The sequence below is a fragment of the Vulpes vulpes genome, chromosome 13, assembly GCF_048418805.1.
Source record: "Vulpes vulpes isolate BD-2025 chromosome 13, VulVul3, whole genome shotgun sequence".
In the NCBI taxonomy this organism is placed as follows: Eukaryota; Metazoa; Chordata; class Mammalia; order Carnivora; family Canidae; genus Vulpes; species Vulpes vulpes.
The window spans coordinates 153,886,763-153,902,893 of NC_132792.1; the positions used below are offsets into that span (position 1 = coordinate 153,886,763).

The 16,131-nt window shown below is 36.4% G+C and overlaps 1 protein-coding gene across 3 annotated transcripts in view; it reads right to left on the bottom strand.

Moving 5' to 3' along the window:
* Window positions 1-16,131, bottom strand: part of LOC112910991 (complement receptor type 1-like) — a 70,754-nt gene that overhangs the window by 51,594 nt on the left and 3,029 nt on the right. For all 3 annotated transcript variants that reach the window (XM_072733379.1, XM_072733377.1, XM_072733378.1), the window contains exons 2-4: window positions 10,447-10,626; window positions 9,756-9,855; window positions 2,965-3,050 (exon numbers count right to left, since the gene is read on the bottom strand). In XM_072733379.1, coding sequence (XP_072589480.1) covers window positions 2,965-3,050; window positions 9,756-9,855; window positions 10,447-10,498 — 238 coding nt within the window. In that variant the 5' untranslated portion in view covers window positions 10,499-10,626. The remainder of the gene's footprint in view (window positions 1-2,964; window positions 3,051-9,755; window positions 9,856-10,446; window positions 10,627-16,131) is intronic.

The following is a 16,131-nucleotide window of genomic DNA, read 5'->3' on the forward strand; positions in this document are numbered from 1 at the left end:
AAAGAAAATACTTTAAATTCCTGCTCAAGGGCAGCCCCTGTGGCGCAGCGGTTTGGAGCCGCCTGCAGCCCAGGGTGTGATCCTGGAGACCCGGGATCGAGTCCCACGTCGGGCTCCCTGCATAGAGCCTGCTTCTCCCTCTGCCTGTGTCTCTGCCTCTCTCTCTGTGTCTCTAATGAATAAATAAATAAAATCTTAAAAAAAAATTAAAAAAAAATTCCTGCTCAAGGTCTGGCTCTGAAAGCTTCTATTATCTGCCCTAAAAGAAACACATGCACTCTGTAGCTACAGAGCCAAGATTTCTGAAGAACAAATCCAACATCTAATCCTGTGGCTGGATTTCAAGGTAAATTGAATTCACAGCTTAACAGGGTCTCTTATGTTAAAGTTTGAGCATTGATTGGGAGAAAGAGGACTCTAAAAATTGAGATGGAGCTAAGTGGGCAGAGTCTAAGGAAGCTGAATACCTCAAACCTGGAAATTCTGCTGAGCTTTCTTTGCTAGAAGCAGCAGCCTCTCCTCCCCTGTCTGAGGAGGTAAGCCTCCCCTTGTGCAAAGAAACTCTGATCATCTCTCCTGAGGTAGCTGCCCTGATAGGGTTGCCAGAAGGAACACAGGATATCCAGTTAAATTTGAATTTCAAATTTAAATTAAAAAAACAATGAAAAATTTCTAAGTATATCCCAAGCATTTCAAGGTACATATTTAGAATGCAAAAATATCTGTGGCTTACCTGAAATTCAACTTTAACTGGATATCTTGTATTTTTATTTACTAAATCTTGCAACCCAAATTTCAGGGACTTCTGATCTTCCTCAGGACCTACCCTTGCTACTACACATTAATTCTGGTCCTTTAACCTGTTCTAAATCCTGGTAGACTTGGAAGTGGAGTTAGGAGGTGTTGTGGGAGGGAGTACAAATTATGACCTGCAAGAAGGCACAAAAAAAAAAAAAAGAATTAAGATTGTGAATTCAATGTTGTTAGAGCATGACTTAGATTAAACGAAGCTGAAATACAAGAACTTTCTTAGTGTACCCTTGAAGAAGAAATCCTATGGCTTTGGGATTTAGGAATGCCATAATGGACTTATGTGAGCCCCCTGTTTGTCCACTTCCTATGTGCAGGTGTGGGGGGCGGGTGTTGCAAGAGAGACTTTTTATCCTTTCACCCAAGGCTTTGAGAAATACATTTCATGCAGAATTTTCAATATCCTTGAAAAACTCTGTGATGGTTATTCTCTGTAGGCCGGGAATGACATTGGGAACTTTGTTATTGAGCTTGGTTTCCTAAATTCAATGGAGACGGAAGACCTCAGGATGGCAGAAGCCAAATGGCAGCACTTAATATCCGGAGACAACTGAAACAGAAATCGGAATGATTTGCCTGCAGAGATCTTTGTCCCTGGCTAATTGTTGTGGAGCTTCTAAAACTGAAATAGATGAAGAGTGGAGTAAAGTATTATTTGTTGGGTAAAAGCAAAAGAGATCTAGGTCTGACTTGAATCACTCAAAACAAAATAAACAAAAAAAAGTTACGGTTTTTTTGTCAACCAGCTCCCAGACTTGAGAGCCCATTGATAGACCTAGAGCAGCTCAGATAAATAGGAGACAGGATCTTCTTGAGAAAGCATGCTGCTACACAGCCAAAACGTGTACCAGAAGTTTCCTCCCACCTCCACCAAGGAGCTTTGAAGCCATTCACCAAAGTTTAGATACAGGAAAAGTTACAGAATTAGAAATAGAAATGAAAATCTAGGAATAGATATAGGTGTATTATTTTTAAATAAAGAGATCTACCAAGATTACTGTTTTGTCATCTGATTTTTTCACATAAAAGTATATAATTAACATCTTTGTATGTCATTAATTGCTTCTCCGTGACATCAATTTTTATTTTAGCTGAATAACATTCCAGCGTATGGATGTATTTCTTCTCCTTCTCTTCCTCTTCCTCCTCCTCCTCCTCCTCCTCCTCCTCCTCCTCCTCCTTCTTCTTCAGTAGGCTCTGCACCCAGTGTGGAGCCCAACATGGGGTTGCAACTCACTGCCTTGAGATCAAGAGCTGAGCTGAGATCAAGAGTCAGATGCTTAACTGACTAAGCCACGCAGGTGCTCCTGGATGTATTTCTTCTAATTATGTGTGGCTATATTTTATGTTTCTTAAGGAATTCTCTAAAATCATTTCTAACACAACTTTCTTTCTAGCATTTTCCAAATCATAGCTTGAAACATTTAGGTTACTTTAAACTTTTTTCTCTTATAAAGAATGAGGCAATGAAAAGTTTATAGTGAACTTCTAGTAAAAATTTGTGTTTATTTTCCAAGTATAAATTTTAAGAAACGGGTCAAAATATATGCCCATTTTGAGGCTTATAATACATGGTGCCTTTCAGGAGGTTTTGTGGAACTCTAAGTATGTGAAAGTGTTGATTGATTCACAGCTTCACCAACCTTGGAGACGTTAAAAAAAAAGTCTTTACTAATTTGCCAAGTAGAATGATTGTTATACTGGGGGTGGCAAATCAACATAATTCTGAATTAACTGAAGTAAAAATAAAATTTGAAGGCTTTTATGAATTTAAGTTCCTAGATTCAGGGATCCCTGGGTGGCTCAGCAGTTTAGTGCCTGCCTTTGGCTCAGGGCGTGAACCTGTGGTCCCAGGATCGAGTCCCACATCAGGCTCCCTTCATAGAGCCTGCTTCTCTCTCTCCTGTGTCTCTGCCTCTCTCTCTCTCTTTCTGTGTGTGTATCTCATGAATAAATAAAATCTTTTTAAAAAATAAGTTCCTAGATTCAGAAAAGGCACAAGATAAGGAAAAACTTAAGGAAGCAGTTGCCAGAAACCCCATAGCTATTGAGGGATAGAATGCACAAAAGCAATTCAATTAAGATTTTTATAACTTTAGGGGGAAACTTAGAATCTCTTAGTGAAGGTAAATAGGAAAGAATATTTCAACTTACTCTCACAAATAGGTGGATCATCATCCCAGACGACAGTATTATCTGAGATGATGCATGAAATAGAGGAATGACCAATAAGTTGGTATCTAGAGGGAGAGAAGAATGAATGTTATTTTCCCACTTAAATTGCAACTTGCAAGAGATTGCAATCTTGGAGAATTCAGAAGAACAATTTCCATTTGTCATAGTACTATCACTTTTCCAAATTTAATGTCTTTATTTGGACTTAAATTTTTCTTCATGGCTTTTAAACTAACTGGGCTCTCTCTTTCTATATTATTTTGAGCCATGTCTTCGTATAAACCTAAATTATTTAAGATTCATCAAACTAGAACCAAAGCAAATCCAAGTAGAATAAAAAAAGTTGAACTCTGATTTCACATTTAAAATGTTAAAGGTAGAAATTCTGACTTAGTATGCCACAAACTGTTCAAAGTGTGCCATAAAACTTGGAAAATTTAAGTTTCCCCCATTGATGATGTCTTCCAAACTATAGTAGAATATTAAAACCAAGATACTGACATAGTATGATCCACCAATTTTATTCATATTTCCTGTTTGGTTTGTACTAATTTGTGACTAATTTGTGTGCGTATGTATGTGTGCGTTTGGATATTTACATCTATTCAATTTTTTATACAGACTATTTTTAAGAGGAATTTTAGGTTCACAGTAATATTGACCAGGAGATACAGAGATTTATGATATACTCCCTCTCCCTGCACATGCATACTTTCCCATGTTATCAACAGCCCCCACCAGAGTGGTACAATTGATTGCAACTGATGAACCTGCACTGACACATCATCATCATCTGTAGTCAACAGTTTACATTAGGGCTTACTCTAGGCGTTGTACATTCTATGGCTTTGGAAAAATATATAATGACATGTATCTACCATTACAGAATCACACAGAGTAGTTTTACTGCCCTAAAAATCTTCCATATTCATCTCTCCCTCCTCCCAACCTCTGGAAACTACTGATCTTTTTACTCCATATTCTCTTTTCCAGAATGCTACTTACCTGGAATCATAGACTATTTAGATTTTTCAGACTGGATTCTTTCACTTAGTAAATAAAAGGCATTTAAGTTTCCTCCATATCTTTCCATGGCTTGATAGCTTATTTCTGTTTTCCAGAGTGGGTTTGCCATTTTATGTTCCTATCAGCAAGAATGAGTGATCCAGTTCCTCTACATCCAAGCCAGCATTTGGTGTTTTCATTAGTTTGTATTTTAGCCATTCAGATATGTATGTAGTATTGTTCCATTGTTGTTGTATTTTGCATTTTCCTAATGGCTAATGAAGCTGAATATCTTTTCATGTACTTACTTTCCATCTACATATTCTCTTCAGTGAAATGTCTGTTCATGTCCATACTGGGTTCAGTAGTGTGCCTTTAAATTTATGTCCTGAAACCTCAGAATCTGACTTTATTTGGAAATAAGGTCTTGGCAGATATAATAAGGTCTTGACGTCATACTGGATTATCATGGGCCCTAATTCAATGACTGGTATCCTTAGAAGAAGGAAATTTGGACAGAGAGAAAGAGGGAAGACAATGTTAACACAGAGGCAAAGCCCTGTGAGAACAGAGGCAGAGATAAGAGTGATGTGTTTATAGCCAAGTGATACCAAGGGCTGCTGGTAATAGACCACAAATTTGGTCACAAATGAGGTCTCAACAGGTAACAAATGATTGAGATTAGTTCCTGCACATTTTCAGAATATAGTGCTTTGAAACTTGAACTCAATCACAAGGGAAAATTTGGAAGGAACTCAAATAATTGGAGGTTAAAGAGCATCCTACCGGAATATAAATAATAGTGAAAGGGAATATAAGGGAAGGGAGAAGAAATGTGTGGGAAATATCAGAAAGGGAGACAGAACATAAAGACTCCTAACTCTGGGAAACGAACTAGGGGTGGTGGAAAGGGAGGAGGGCGGGGGGTGGGGGTGAATGGGTGACGGGCACTGAGCGGGGCACTTGACGGGATGAGCACTGGGTTTTATTCTATATGTTGGTAAATTGAACACCAATAAAAAATAAATTTATTAAAAAATAAAATAAAATAAAAAGTAAAAATAAAATACATAACTAAATAAAACCTTTTAAAAATGAAAAAAAAAAAAAAGAATGAATGGGTCACCCAGGAAACTAAAGAATGATTCAAAAGATTCAAATGAAAATGAAAACATAACTATTCAAAAGGTTTGGGATGCAACAAAGGTTGGTCCTAAAAGGGAAGTACATAGCATTACAAGCCTTTTTCAAAATAGAAAAGTCTCAAATACACAAGCGAACCTTACACCTAAATGAGCTAGAGAAAGAACAGCAAATAGAGCCTAAACCAGGTAGGAAAAAAGAAATAATAAAGATTAGAGCAGCACTCAATGAAATAGAAACCAAAAGAATAGTAAAACATATCAATGAACTAGAAGTTGTTTCTTTGAAAGAATTAGTAAGATTGATAAACCCCTAGCCAGACTTATCAAAAAGAAAAAGAAAGGACCCAAATTAATAAAACCATGAATGAAAGAGGAGAGATGACCAACACCAAGGAAATACAAACAATTTTAAGAACATATTATGAGCCACTATATGCCAACAAATTAGGCAATCTAGAAGGAAGGGGTGCATTCCTCGAAACCTACAAATTACCAAAACTGAAACAGGAAGAAGTAGAAAACCTGAACAGACCAATAACCAGTGAGGAAATTGAAGCAGTCATCAAAAACCTCCCAACAAACAAAAGTCTTGGGCCAGATGACTTCCTAGGGAAATTCTACCAAACATTTAAAGAAGACATAATACCTATTCTACTAAAGCTGTTTCAGAAGATAGAAATGGAAGGAATACTTCCAAACTTATTCTATGAGGCCAGCATTACCTTGATCCCAAAACCAGGCAAAGACCTCACCGAAAAGGAGAATTACAGACCAATATCCCTGATGAATATGGACGCAAAAATTCTCACCAAGACACTAGCCAATAGGACCCAACAGTACATTAAAAGGATTATTCACCATGACCAAGTGGGATTTATTCCTGGGCTGCAGGGGTGGTTCAACATCTGCAAATCAATCAATATAACATATCACATTAATAAAAGAAAGGATAAGAACTTTATGATACTCTTAATAGATGCAGAAAAAGCATTCAGCAAAGTACAGCAACCTTTCTTGATTAAATCTCACAGTGGGGATGCCTGGGTGGCTTAGCGGTTGAGCATCCACCTTCGGCTCAGGGCATGATCCCTGGCCCAGGGATCGAGTCCCACATCAAGCCCGCTGCATGAAGCCTGCTTCTCCCTCTGCCTATGTCTCTGCCTCTCTATGTCTTTTGTGTCTGTCATGAATAAATAAATAAATAAATAAAAACTTAAAAAAAAAACTCCTCATAGTGTAGGGACAGAGGGAACATACGTTAGTATCATAAAAGCCATCTATGAAAAGCCCACAATGGATATCATTCTCAATGGGAAAAAACAGAGCTTTTCTCCTAAGGTCAGGAACATGACGGGGATGTCCACTATCACCACTGTTGTTCAATATAGTTCTAGAAGTCCTAGCCTCAGCAACCAGACAATGGAAAGATATAAAAGGCATTCAAATTGGTGAAGAAAAAAAGAAAGAAAAAACCAAATTGGCAAAGAAGTCAAACTCTCACTCTTCCCAGATGACATGATACTCTAGGTGGAAAACACAAAAGACTCCACCACAAAATTGCAGGAATTCAGCAACCTGGCAGGATAAAAAAAAAAATCAGTGCACAGGAATCATTTGCATTTCTGTAAACTAACAATGATACAGAAGAAAGGGAAAATGAGTCAATCCCATTTACAATTGCACCCCAAACCGTGAGATATCAAGGAATAAACCTAAGCAAAGAGGTAAAGGGTCTGTACTCTAAAAACTACAGAACACTTATGGAAGAAATTGAGAGAGACACAAAGAGATGGAAAAATATTTCATGCTCATGGATTGGAAGAATAAATATTGTTAAAATATCTATGCTACCCAGAGTAATTTACACATTCAATACAATCTCTATCAAAATACCATTGACATTTTTCACAGAGTTGGAACAAATAGTCCTAAAGTTTGTGTGGAACCAGAAAAGACCCAGAGTAGCCAGAGGAATATCGAAAAAGAAAACCAAAATGGGTGGCATCTCAATGCTAGGCTTCCAAGCTCTGTTACAAAGCTGTGATCATCAAGACAGTACAGTACTGGCACCAAAACAGACACATAGATCAATGGAACAGATTACAGAACCCAGAAATGGACCCTCAACTTTATGGTCAACTCATCTTTGACAAAGCAGGAAAGAAAATCCGATGGACAAAAGACAGTCTCTTCAACAAATCATGTTGGGAAAATTGGACATCCATATGCAGAAGAATGAAACGGGATCGTTTCCTTACACTATACACAAAAATAGATCCAAAATAGATGAAAGGCTTAAATGTGAGACAGGAATTCATCAATATCCTAGAAGAGAACATAAGCAGCAACCTCTACAAGCTTGGCCACAGCAACTGCTTGCTAGATATGTCTCAAAGGCAAGGGAAACAAGACAAAAATGAACTATTGGGACTTCATCAAGATAAAAAGCTTCTGCACAACAAGGAAGCAGTCAACAAAACTAAAAGGCAACCTACAGAACGGGAGAAGATATTTGCAAATGACGTATCGGATAAAGGGCTAGTATCCAAGATCTGTATAGAACTTATCAAACTCAACACTCAAAAAAAATAATAATAATCCAGTCATGAAATTGGAAGAAGCCATGAACAGACAGTTCTCCAACAAGACACACAAATGCCAACAGACAGATGAAAAAATGTTCCACATCACTTGTCATCAGGGAAATACAAATCACAACCACGATGAGATACCACCCTGTACTAGTCAGAATGGCTAAAACTAACAAGTCAGGAAACAACGTGTTGGCAAGGATGTGGAGAAAGGGGAGGAGCCCTCTTACACTGTTGGTGGGAATGCTAGCTGGCAAAGCCACTTGAAAACAGTAGGGAGATTTCTCAATAAGTTACCAAATAGAACTACCCTACAATCCAGTAATTGCACTACTAGGTATTTACCCCAAAGATACAAATGTGGTGATTTGAAGGGGCACCTGTACCCCAATGTTCATAGCAACAACGTCCTCAATAACCCAACTGTGGAAAGAGCTGAGATGTTCATTGACAGATGAATGGATAAAGAAGATGTAGTATACATAGACAATGGAATATTACTCAGCCATCAGACATGGATGGAACTGGAGGTTATTATGCTGAGTGAAATAAGTTAATCAGAGGAAGACAATTATCATATGGTTTCTTCCTTCCAATTTTGATGCCTTTTGTTTCTTTTCATGATTAATTGTCCTGGCTTAAACCTCCAGCACAGTGTTGGTTAAAAGTGGTGAGACATTTTCGATACTTTCATTTATATAAATGTGTGTGTGTGTGAGGTGTATGTGTTTGAGTGTGTTGTGTATGTATCATAAAAATATAATTTTAGCTGGGGATCATAGTAAAATAAGTGTGAAAACTACTGTCCTAGAGAAACCTCTGTGCGTGTGCATTTGGAGACATGTATATTTATATTGGGAATGCTTATGATGATAGCTGAAACCAAACAAAGTAAAACAAACTAGAAACAACCCAAATATAACAACCAAGAAAAATAAATTGTGGTATATCCATACAAGAAAATACTATCAAGCGAAAATGAACCACAACCACATGGATAAGTGTCAGAAACAAACTGTTAATAGAAAATCAAGTTGCAGAGAATACATATAATATGGCGTTTGTATAAAGTTCAAAATATGCAAAGCTAAATATAAACTGATTAGGAGGATTATGTGTGGGAGAAAATTGAAAACACATGCAAGGGAATGAATGACCTAAAATTTAGGATGGTGATTTCCAGAGAGATTCTGAACGTGAAAGAACAGGAAAGGCACATAGGAAGCTTTTTTTTTTTTTCATTTGTTTTTATGGAAGTTCGATTTGCCAACATATGGTATAACACCTAGTGCTCATCCCATCATGTCCCTCCTACATAGGAAGCTTCTAAGGCCCTAGCGATGTTTCTTAAAGTAGATAGCATATACACTGAAGTTCATTTTATTGTTATTACGGTTTTTAATTATCACTTATATTTATTTTAAGTGAGCAATAAATAATAAAAACAAGGCAAAAGTTAATATAAAAGATAAAGCAGTCTCCCTATTTCTTTCCTGAACTGGTTGTCTCCCTTAAGGATAAGCCAAAAAATATGCTCACAGCAAAATTTCTGCACTGTGTGTGGGCTATAACAATCAAGTTTTGCCTGTCCATCACATTAGCTCCATTTTCCCAAACAAATTATTCCTTCCCACTTCTGACTCCACCATTGACAGCTCTTATGGCTTCAGGGTAAGAATATATGCATGGATCAAATAATGTTTATTCCATTTGCTTCTTTAAAGAGCTGGTCCTTCCCATTTAATAAATGCTTCAACTGGTTTTTAGGTGCGTTACTTTGGTGTGCAATAGGCATCTTTTCTCCCCATCCCTGGAGTTCCTCTCATGGATATAAAAGTTTTTCCTATTTTTTCAAGTATTTGTTTAGTCATTTCCAGTGTAAATACCTAGATCCAAGCCATCACCTCCACCTAGAAATCTTTTTGCTATGTTTTTGATGGACAAGTAGACTTTCTAAGACTTTTTTTTAAAAAATATTGGTGCTACAGTTCTGGAACTATCATCCCAAATGATGCTGCTGCCAACTCACCCTACATTACAAGCATAATGAACAGTTGATCCAAACCGGGCGTCTCCGTCTACCGTCAATTTGCCATTCAGGAGTTCCGGAGGAGTTCCACATGATTTACCTATTGGGAAAGAAGCAGAATTTGGGGATTGGGGATTGAACACTCTGGACTTCCTTAGTAACTACATAAGGTCCCAACTTGACTGAAAAGCATCTGTAGTTCCATAGATTTCTCCACCTTGAAAAAACTTACAAGACTGCCTGCTAAGAACCACTTTCAAAAAGACCTCCCCTCCAAATCAATCTTGTCCCTGTACTGTGCCTCCCAGAAAAATGTAAACTTCCCTTATTACCGAAGTGTTTACTCTGTAATTCAACCAATGAATATCAGAGCTCTCGAAGTCTGGGATTCTCTCCCCACCTACACTTTTCTCTACTTTTATGAGTCATTCGTTACTTAGTTGCAGTGGTGACAAAGGGAAACCCCTGCTGAAGGGAGATTTTCCCTCAATCATGCCTTGTGATGGTCATTTCTTATGAAATGAACTTGTAATGAAGGTGCCAGGAAATCAAAGCAGTAGGAAGATGTGACAGAATAGCTCTCACATGTGTTATACTTGAAGCAAACTTATCAAGTCATATGTGCCTGAGTTCCAAAATCTGAATGGATGTTTGATTGACACAGAGGAATTCTCAGTCCAGAGGTACTTACGTTTACACATATTTTCAACGCTTGACCAGACCGAGTTCTGTAGGCACTTCATGAAGAACACTCTCTTTTGGTAACCAGGGCGGCACTCATACTTAATAGATGTCCCAATGGGAAACTCAGACTCATTGATCAGTCTTAAAGGCTTGGCAAATGGAAGCTGTTCTGGAGCTTTGCATTGACCTGGAGACCAAGACCACAGTGACATCTAGATTAAGGAAGAAATTTCTACTCTACTTTCTCTTTTTCTCCAATATGCTTCATAGTCATGATAAAAGAAAAAGAACACCTAATGATGGTAAAATGATTGTTTCTCTTAGTAGTGATCTTAGAAATGAACTCTTAATTTTTTTAAAGATTTATTTCTTTATTCTGAGGGGAGAGGAGAGAGCATGCATGAGTGAGAAGAGGGGCAGAGGGGGACAGAGAGGGAGAGCAAAAAATCTCAAGCAGACTCCCTGCTGAGTGCAGAGTGATGTGGGGCTCAATCTCATGACCCTGAGATCATGACCTGAGTTGAAATCAAGTTGGAGGCTTAACTGACTAGGCCACCCACGTGCCCAGAAATGAGCTTTTTAAATCAGCATCTACCCATTTAAAAAGCCCTTGCTGTTTTGAAGGCAATTAAGATATAGATACAGTTTTTGACTGAAGGGCAATTTTAGTCCATCGGGAAGTCCTGTGGCTCAGGCTTCATCGACCCATCCTCCCTCCCTGTATTACACAAGAGAACCCATGATTGTTCCTGTGTGTCATACAACACATGTGTGCATTTCACCATCCAGTTTCACTCTTGGAGGTTCATCCAGACCTCACGAGACTATTCTCTGGCCTTCAGTATGGGCACCACTGTTAAGGATCTGTTACCAAGTCAATTATTTCGGCATAGGGAAATTTCAGCACATGCTCTGTAGACAAAGCTCAACAACTAAAGCTGTACTTTATGAAAACATACATATAAAAATGTATATTTTAAATTAAATATTAGACCGCAACTTCCTTTTCAGGCCCAGTAGGCTTAAGTTAAGGGAATAAAAATAGCATTTTTCTTTTACTTTTTTTTTTTAAGATTGTATTTATTTATTCATGAGAGACACAGAGAATGAGAGGCAGAGACACAGGCAGAGGGAGAAGCAGGCTCCATGCAGGGAGCCCGACGTGGGACTCGATCCTGGGTCTCTAGGATCATGCCCTGGGCTGAAGGTGGCGCTAAACCCGTTGGGCCACCGGGGCTGCCCTTTCTTTTTTCTTTTCTTTTTTTTTTTTTAAATAGCATTTTTCTGTTGGAAAAAATGTCATTTTACTTGGTTTTGGAAATCTCTTCTATTTTTTAAAAATCACCTGTTCCTCTCCATTCTCACTACTAATTAATTCAAATAATGGAGGGTAAATTGAGACCAGTCAACCACTTGGCCAATTTTAATAGTCTTCAAAGAATTAACTTTTGATTTTGTTGATCTGTACTTACTTTCTTTTTTTTTTTTTTTTTTAAATCCAGCCTACAGCTAGGTTTTATTTTTTTTATTTTTTATTTTTAATTTTTATTTATTTATGATAGTCACAGAGAGAGAGAGAGAGAGGCAGAGACATAGGCAGAGGGAGAAGCAGGCTCCATGCACCGGGAGCCTGATGTGGGATTCGATCCCGGGTCTCCAGGATCGCGCCCTGGGCCAAAGGCAAGCGCCAAACCACTGCGCCACCCAGGGATCCCTGTACTTACTTTCATCTTTACTGCAGTTTTCTTGAGTTTCTTTGCTATTCTTTTTTTAAAAAGTAAATTTCTTGAGGTGATTATTTAGATTTTAAAACATGTTCAGCTTTTCATACTTTCTGAAATAAGCATTCAGTTACTTTTATTCTAGCATTTATTTAGCTGCATTCTACAAATTTTGATATTTCATTTTTTTTCAGTATGAAATATTTGATGATGGTCATTGTGATTTATTCACTGACCCATGGTTTATTTAGAAATGTTTTGCATAGTTTACAAACATTTGAGGATTTTTTTTCGCTGTATATTTATGATTATATTTATTAGCTGCATGTGTATTATTGTGAAATTGATTGAGGCTTGTTTTATGGTTCAACATATGGTCAGTTGAGGTAACTGTATCACTTGTATTTGTAAAAATATCTGTCTACAGTGGGTACAGTGTTCTGGGTATGTCGGTGAGGTCCAATCTGCGAATCAGATTTGTTCAAATCTTCTAGATACTTACTGATTTGAGAGGGTCTGCTTACTCTACTAGGAGTTGTGTTAAATATTCTTATTATACACTGGTCTTATTTCTTCTTCTAATTCTTTCCATTTTAACCTTAAAATTTTTAAATTATATTTTGGGTAGATTGACCTTTTATCATTAGAAAATACCTCTCTTTAACTCTAGTAACGGAAGTTGCCTCAAATTCTACTTTGTCTACTTTATTTGTAGGGACAAATAAAAATAAGATTACAGACTTAGTTCTCAATACATCAATAACTATTTTAAATATACATACACAGTGATAATTTAAAGACAAAGATTGTTATGCCACATTTGCCAAATCATCTTCGTTTTGGTTTGTTTTTGCATGGCAGGTTTCTCATCCTTTTATATTCATCCATTCTGTCTCTGAACATGTATATTGTTTCTTTTGTATGGACCACATATTTTTTATTTTTAATTCATTATAACAGAATGAATTAAAAATAATTCCTAAACTTATTCAGTTCATAGTGCAATCTAGGGTCTCAGTAAGTTTTCCACATCATTACTAGCCAAGAAAGAAATACCTTACAGTTCCATTTATTAAATAATTAAGTCCTAACAACTTAATAAGTCTTCTGTCCATAATTCCCCTGTGCAAGCATGAGCAGGGGAAGGGGCAGAGGCTGAGGGAGGAACAGACTCCCCACTAAGTGCAGAACCCAAGGGGGGTCGATCCCAGGACCCTGAGATCAGGACTGGAGCCGAAATCAAGAGTGGCGCTCAACCAACTGAGCCACGCAGGCACCCTTATTGTTTTTTCTTTTTATTAGATTATTTGTTACAAATTCTTTTACAGCTCCTTTAAAGATAATGTGCATCCTTACCATATTAACATGCAATGAACAATTATTTCCCCAGCGATACAAGAACCATAGAAAATGCTAACTCCATTTACTTCCTTCCTATCTTTTGTTCTATCATGGTTTTATTGATTAAATTCTATATATATTTTAAGTTCCCGTTAGTCATATTCAGTGTTCGCACCACTGGCTGTTTTCTGAGATACAGCCATTTGGTACTATGCTGGACCCTAATGGTAATGGATTTCCTCAGCAGGTTTAGCTAAGATTTTGACAATCTGTAGAAATGTGTGATTGCCTAAATAATGAGCTCCCAAAGACATCCATGCCCTAATCCCTGGAGCCGGTGAATGTTACCTAATATGGCACTAAGGCTTTGCAGGTGTGATTAAATTAAGAATCTTGAGGGGGAGATTATCCCGGATTATCTGGGTGGGTCATAAATGTAATCACAAAGGTCCTTAAGAGAGGGAGGTAAAGGCTCAAAGACAGAAGAAAGATATTTAAAGGTGCTCCATTGCTGGCTTTGAAGGTAGAGAAAAGCAGCCATGAACCAAAGTATGCAGGCAGCCTCTGGAAGAGAAAAGAGCAAGGAAACCTAATCTGCCATGGAGCCTCCAGAAGAAACACAGCCCTACAGATCCTTTTTAGAATTCGACCTCCAGAACTGTAAGAGAATAAATTTCTGTTGTCTTATGCCATTAAGTTTGTGGTAATTTGTTACAGCAGCAATAAGAAATGAATACAAAAGAGAACAGTGTGTAAGTGTTAGACACTGGATTCCTAGAGACCTGGACTTGAACCCAGGGTCTTCTACTTGCTAACTGGGAGGTAAAAGTAAAACTGCAAATTTGGATAATAGCCGAAATAGAAAGGAACGTATGAGCCTTCACTAGAGAAAGCTTGATCTCGTTTCCTTTTCCTTTTTTATTCCCAATCCCTCATTGTTCCTACAATAAGTATATTAACATGAATTCCATAAACTCAAGACCTACCACAGTTTATTTAAAAAAACACTTCTGCATAGCTTTGTAATATATCAAATATAATAGTTGAAAAATATTTAAAGTACACAATTTGCTGAACTTGACATATGTGTGCCCCATGAAACCATCACCACATGAAACCATTACCACAATCAAAATAACAAACATTTCCATCCTGCCCCCAACAGTTTTCTCATTTTGCTTTATAATCCATCTGACTCTTTACCCCCTTCTTTAGGTGATCTCTGACTTGCTTCCTCTTAGACAGATTGTTTTGACCTTCTAGAATTTCATATAAACCAACTCACTTGGCTTGTACTTTTTTTCTTTTTTGGCCTAGCTTTTACACAGAAGAATTATTTTGAGGTTCATCCATGTTGTTGCATATATAAAAAAATTATTTCTTCTTTTCCTTGGTAATATTCAGTTGTACAAATATACCATAATTTAATTTGCCTATTTGGCTGTTGAATGTCATCTGGATTGTTTCCAGTTGTTGGCTATAAAGCCACTATGATAATCCATGCACAAGTCTCTGTGTGGCCAGATGTTTTCATTTTTTTTTGAGCAAATATCGAGGCATAAAATGCTCAATCATATGATACATTTGTGTTTAACTTTTTAAGAAACTGCCAAACTGCTTTCCAAAGCTGTTGTATCATTTACCAACGAGCAGTAATTCCAGTTACTTCACTTTATTGCCAATATTTGGTATATTCAGTTTTTAACATTTTACCTATTCTACTGGGTCTACACTATCATCTCATGTGGTTTTTGTCTTAGGTGACACAGTCCATTTTGAAATATTCCCGATTCAAACTTTCCATTCATGGCAGATTGATTTATTCCGTGCCAGAAGCACAATTTACTTATTACTCCCATGTCCTTGTTCAAACATAAACTGTCAACGTGGAGTACACTCTGTTCTCCATTCTGCATCTTCTACTCTTTTGTGAAAAGGACTGCAAATGTTTTATTTAAACACCTCTGTCATCTAAAGAAGAGCCCACTTTAAAAAATTTTATATATTTATATTTAATGTTCAAAATTATTTATATATTATCATTTATATTTTTATATATAATTATATATTTATATTTATATATTTATATATAATAATATATATTATATTTTATATATAATATTTATATATTATACTGATATAATATCAGTATACTATATATGTGGCATATTATATAATCTAATTTACTATGTAATATTATGTACTGTAATATATAATTTTGTAAATTATATATAACATTAATTTATGAAAATATATGTCATAGAATATATTTCACAGATTAATGTATACCATAAGTTATTTGTAAACACATAAACTATAACAACTTAATACTATATATAAAATTATATTTGTATTATATAGCTTATATGATGTAATCATATGTGTTAATTATGTACCAATAAATTGTAATACATCATGTCATGTAAATAAGTATAACATAATGTATATATAGAATATTGTTATATAACAGAGATATAACCATATTATGTTACATATATTATGCATAGTAAAATATTAAATATATTTAAATGTTTGCATTTAATAATTTCATATTTCTAAACATATATAAATAGAAAAATTTAAATTATACAGATGAGAGAAACATTTTAAATGCTTTGCTAATCATGATG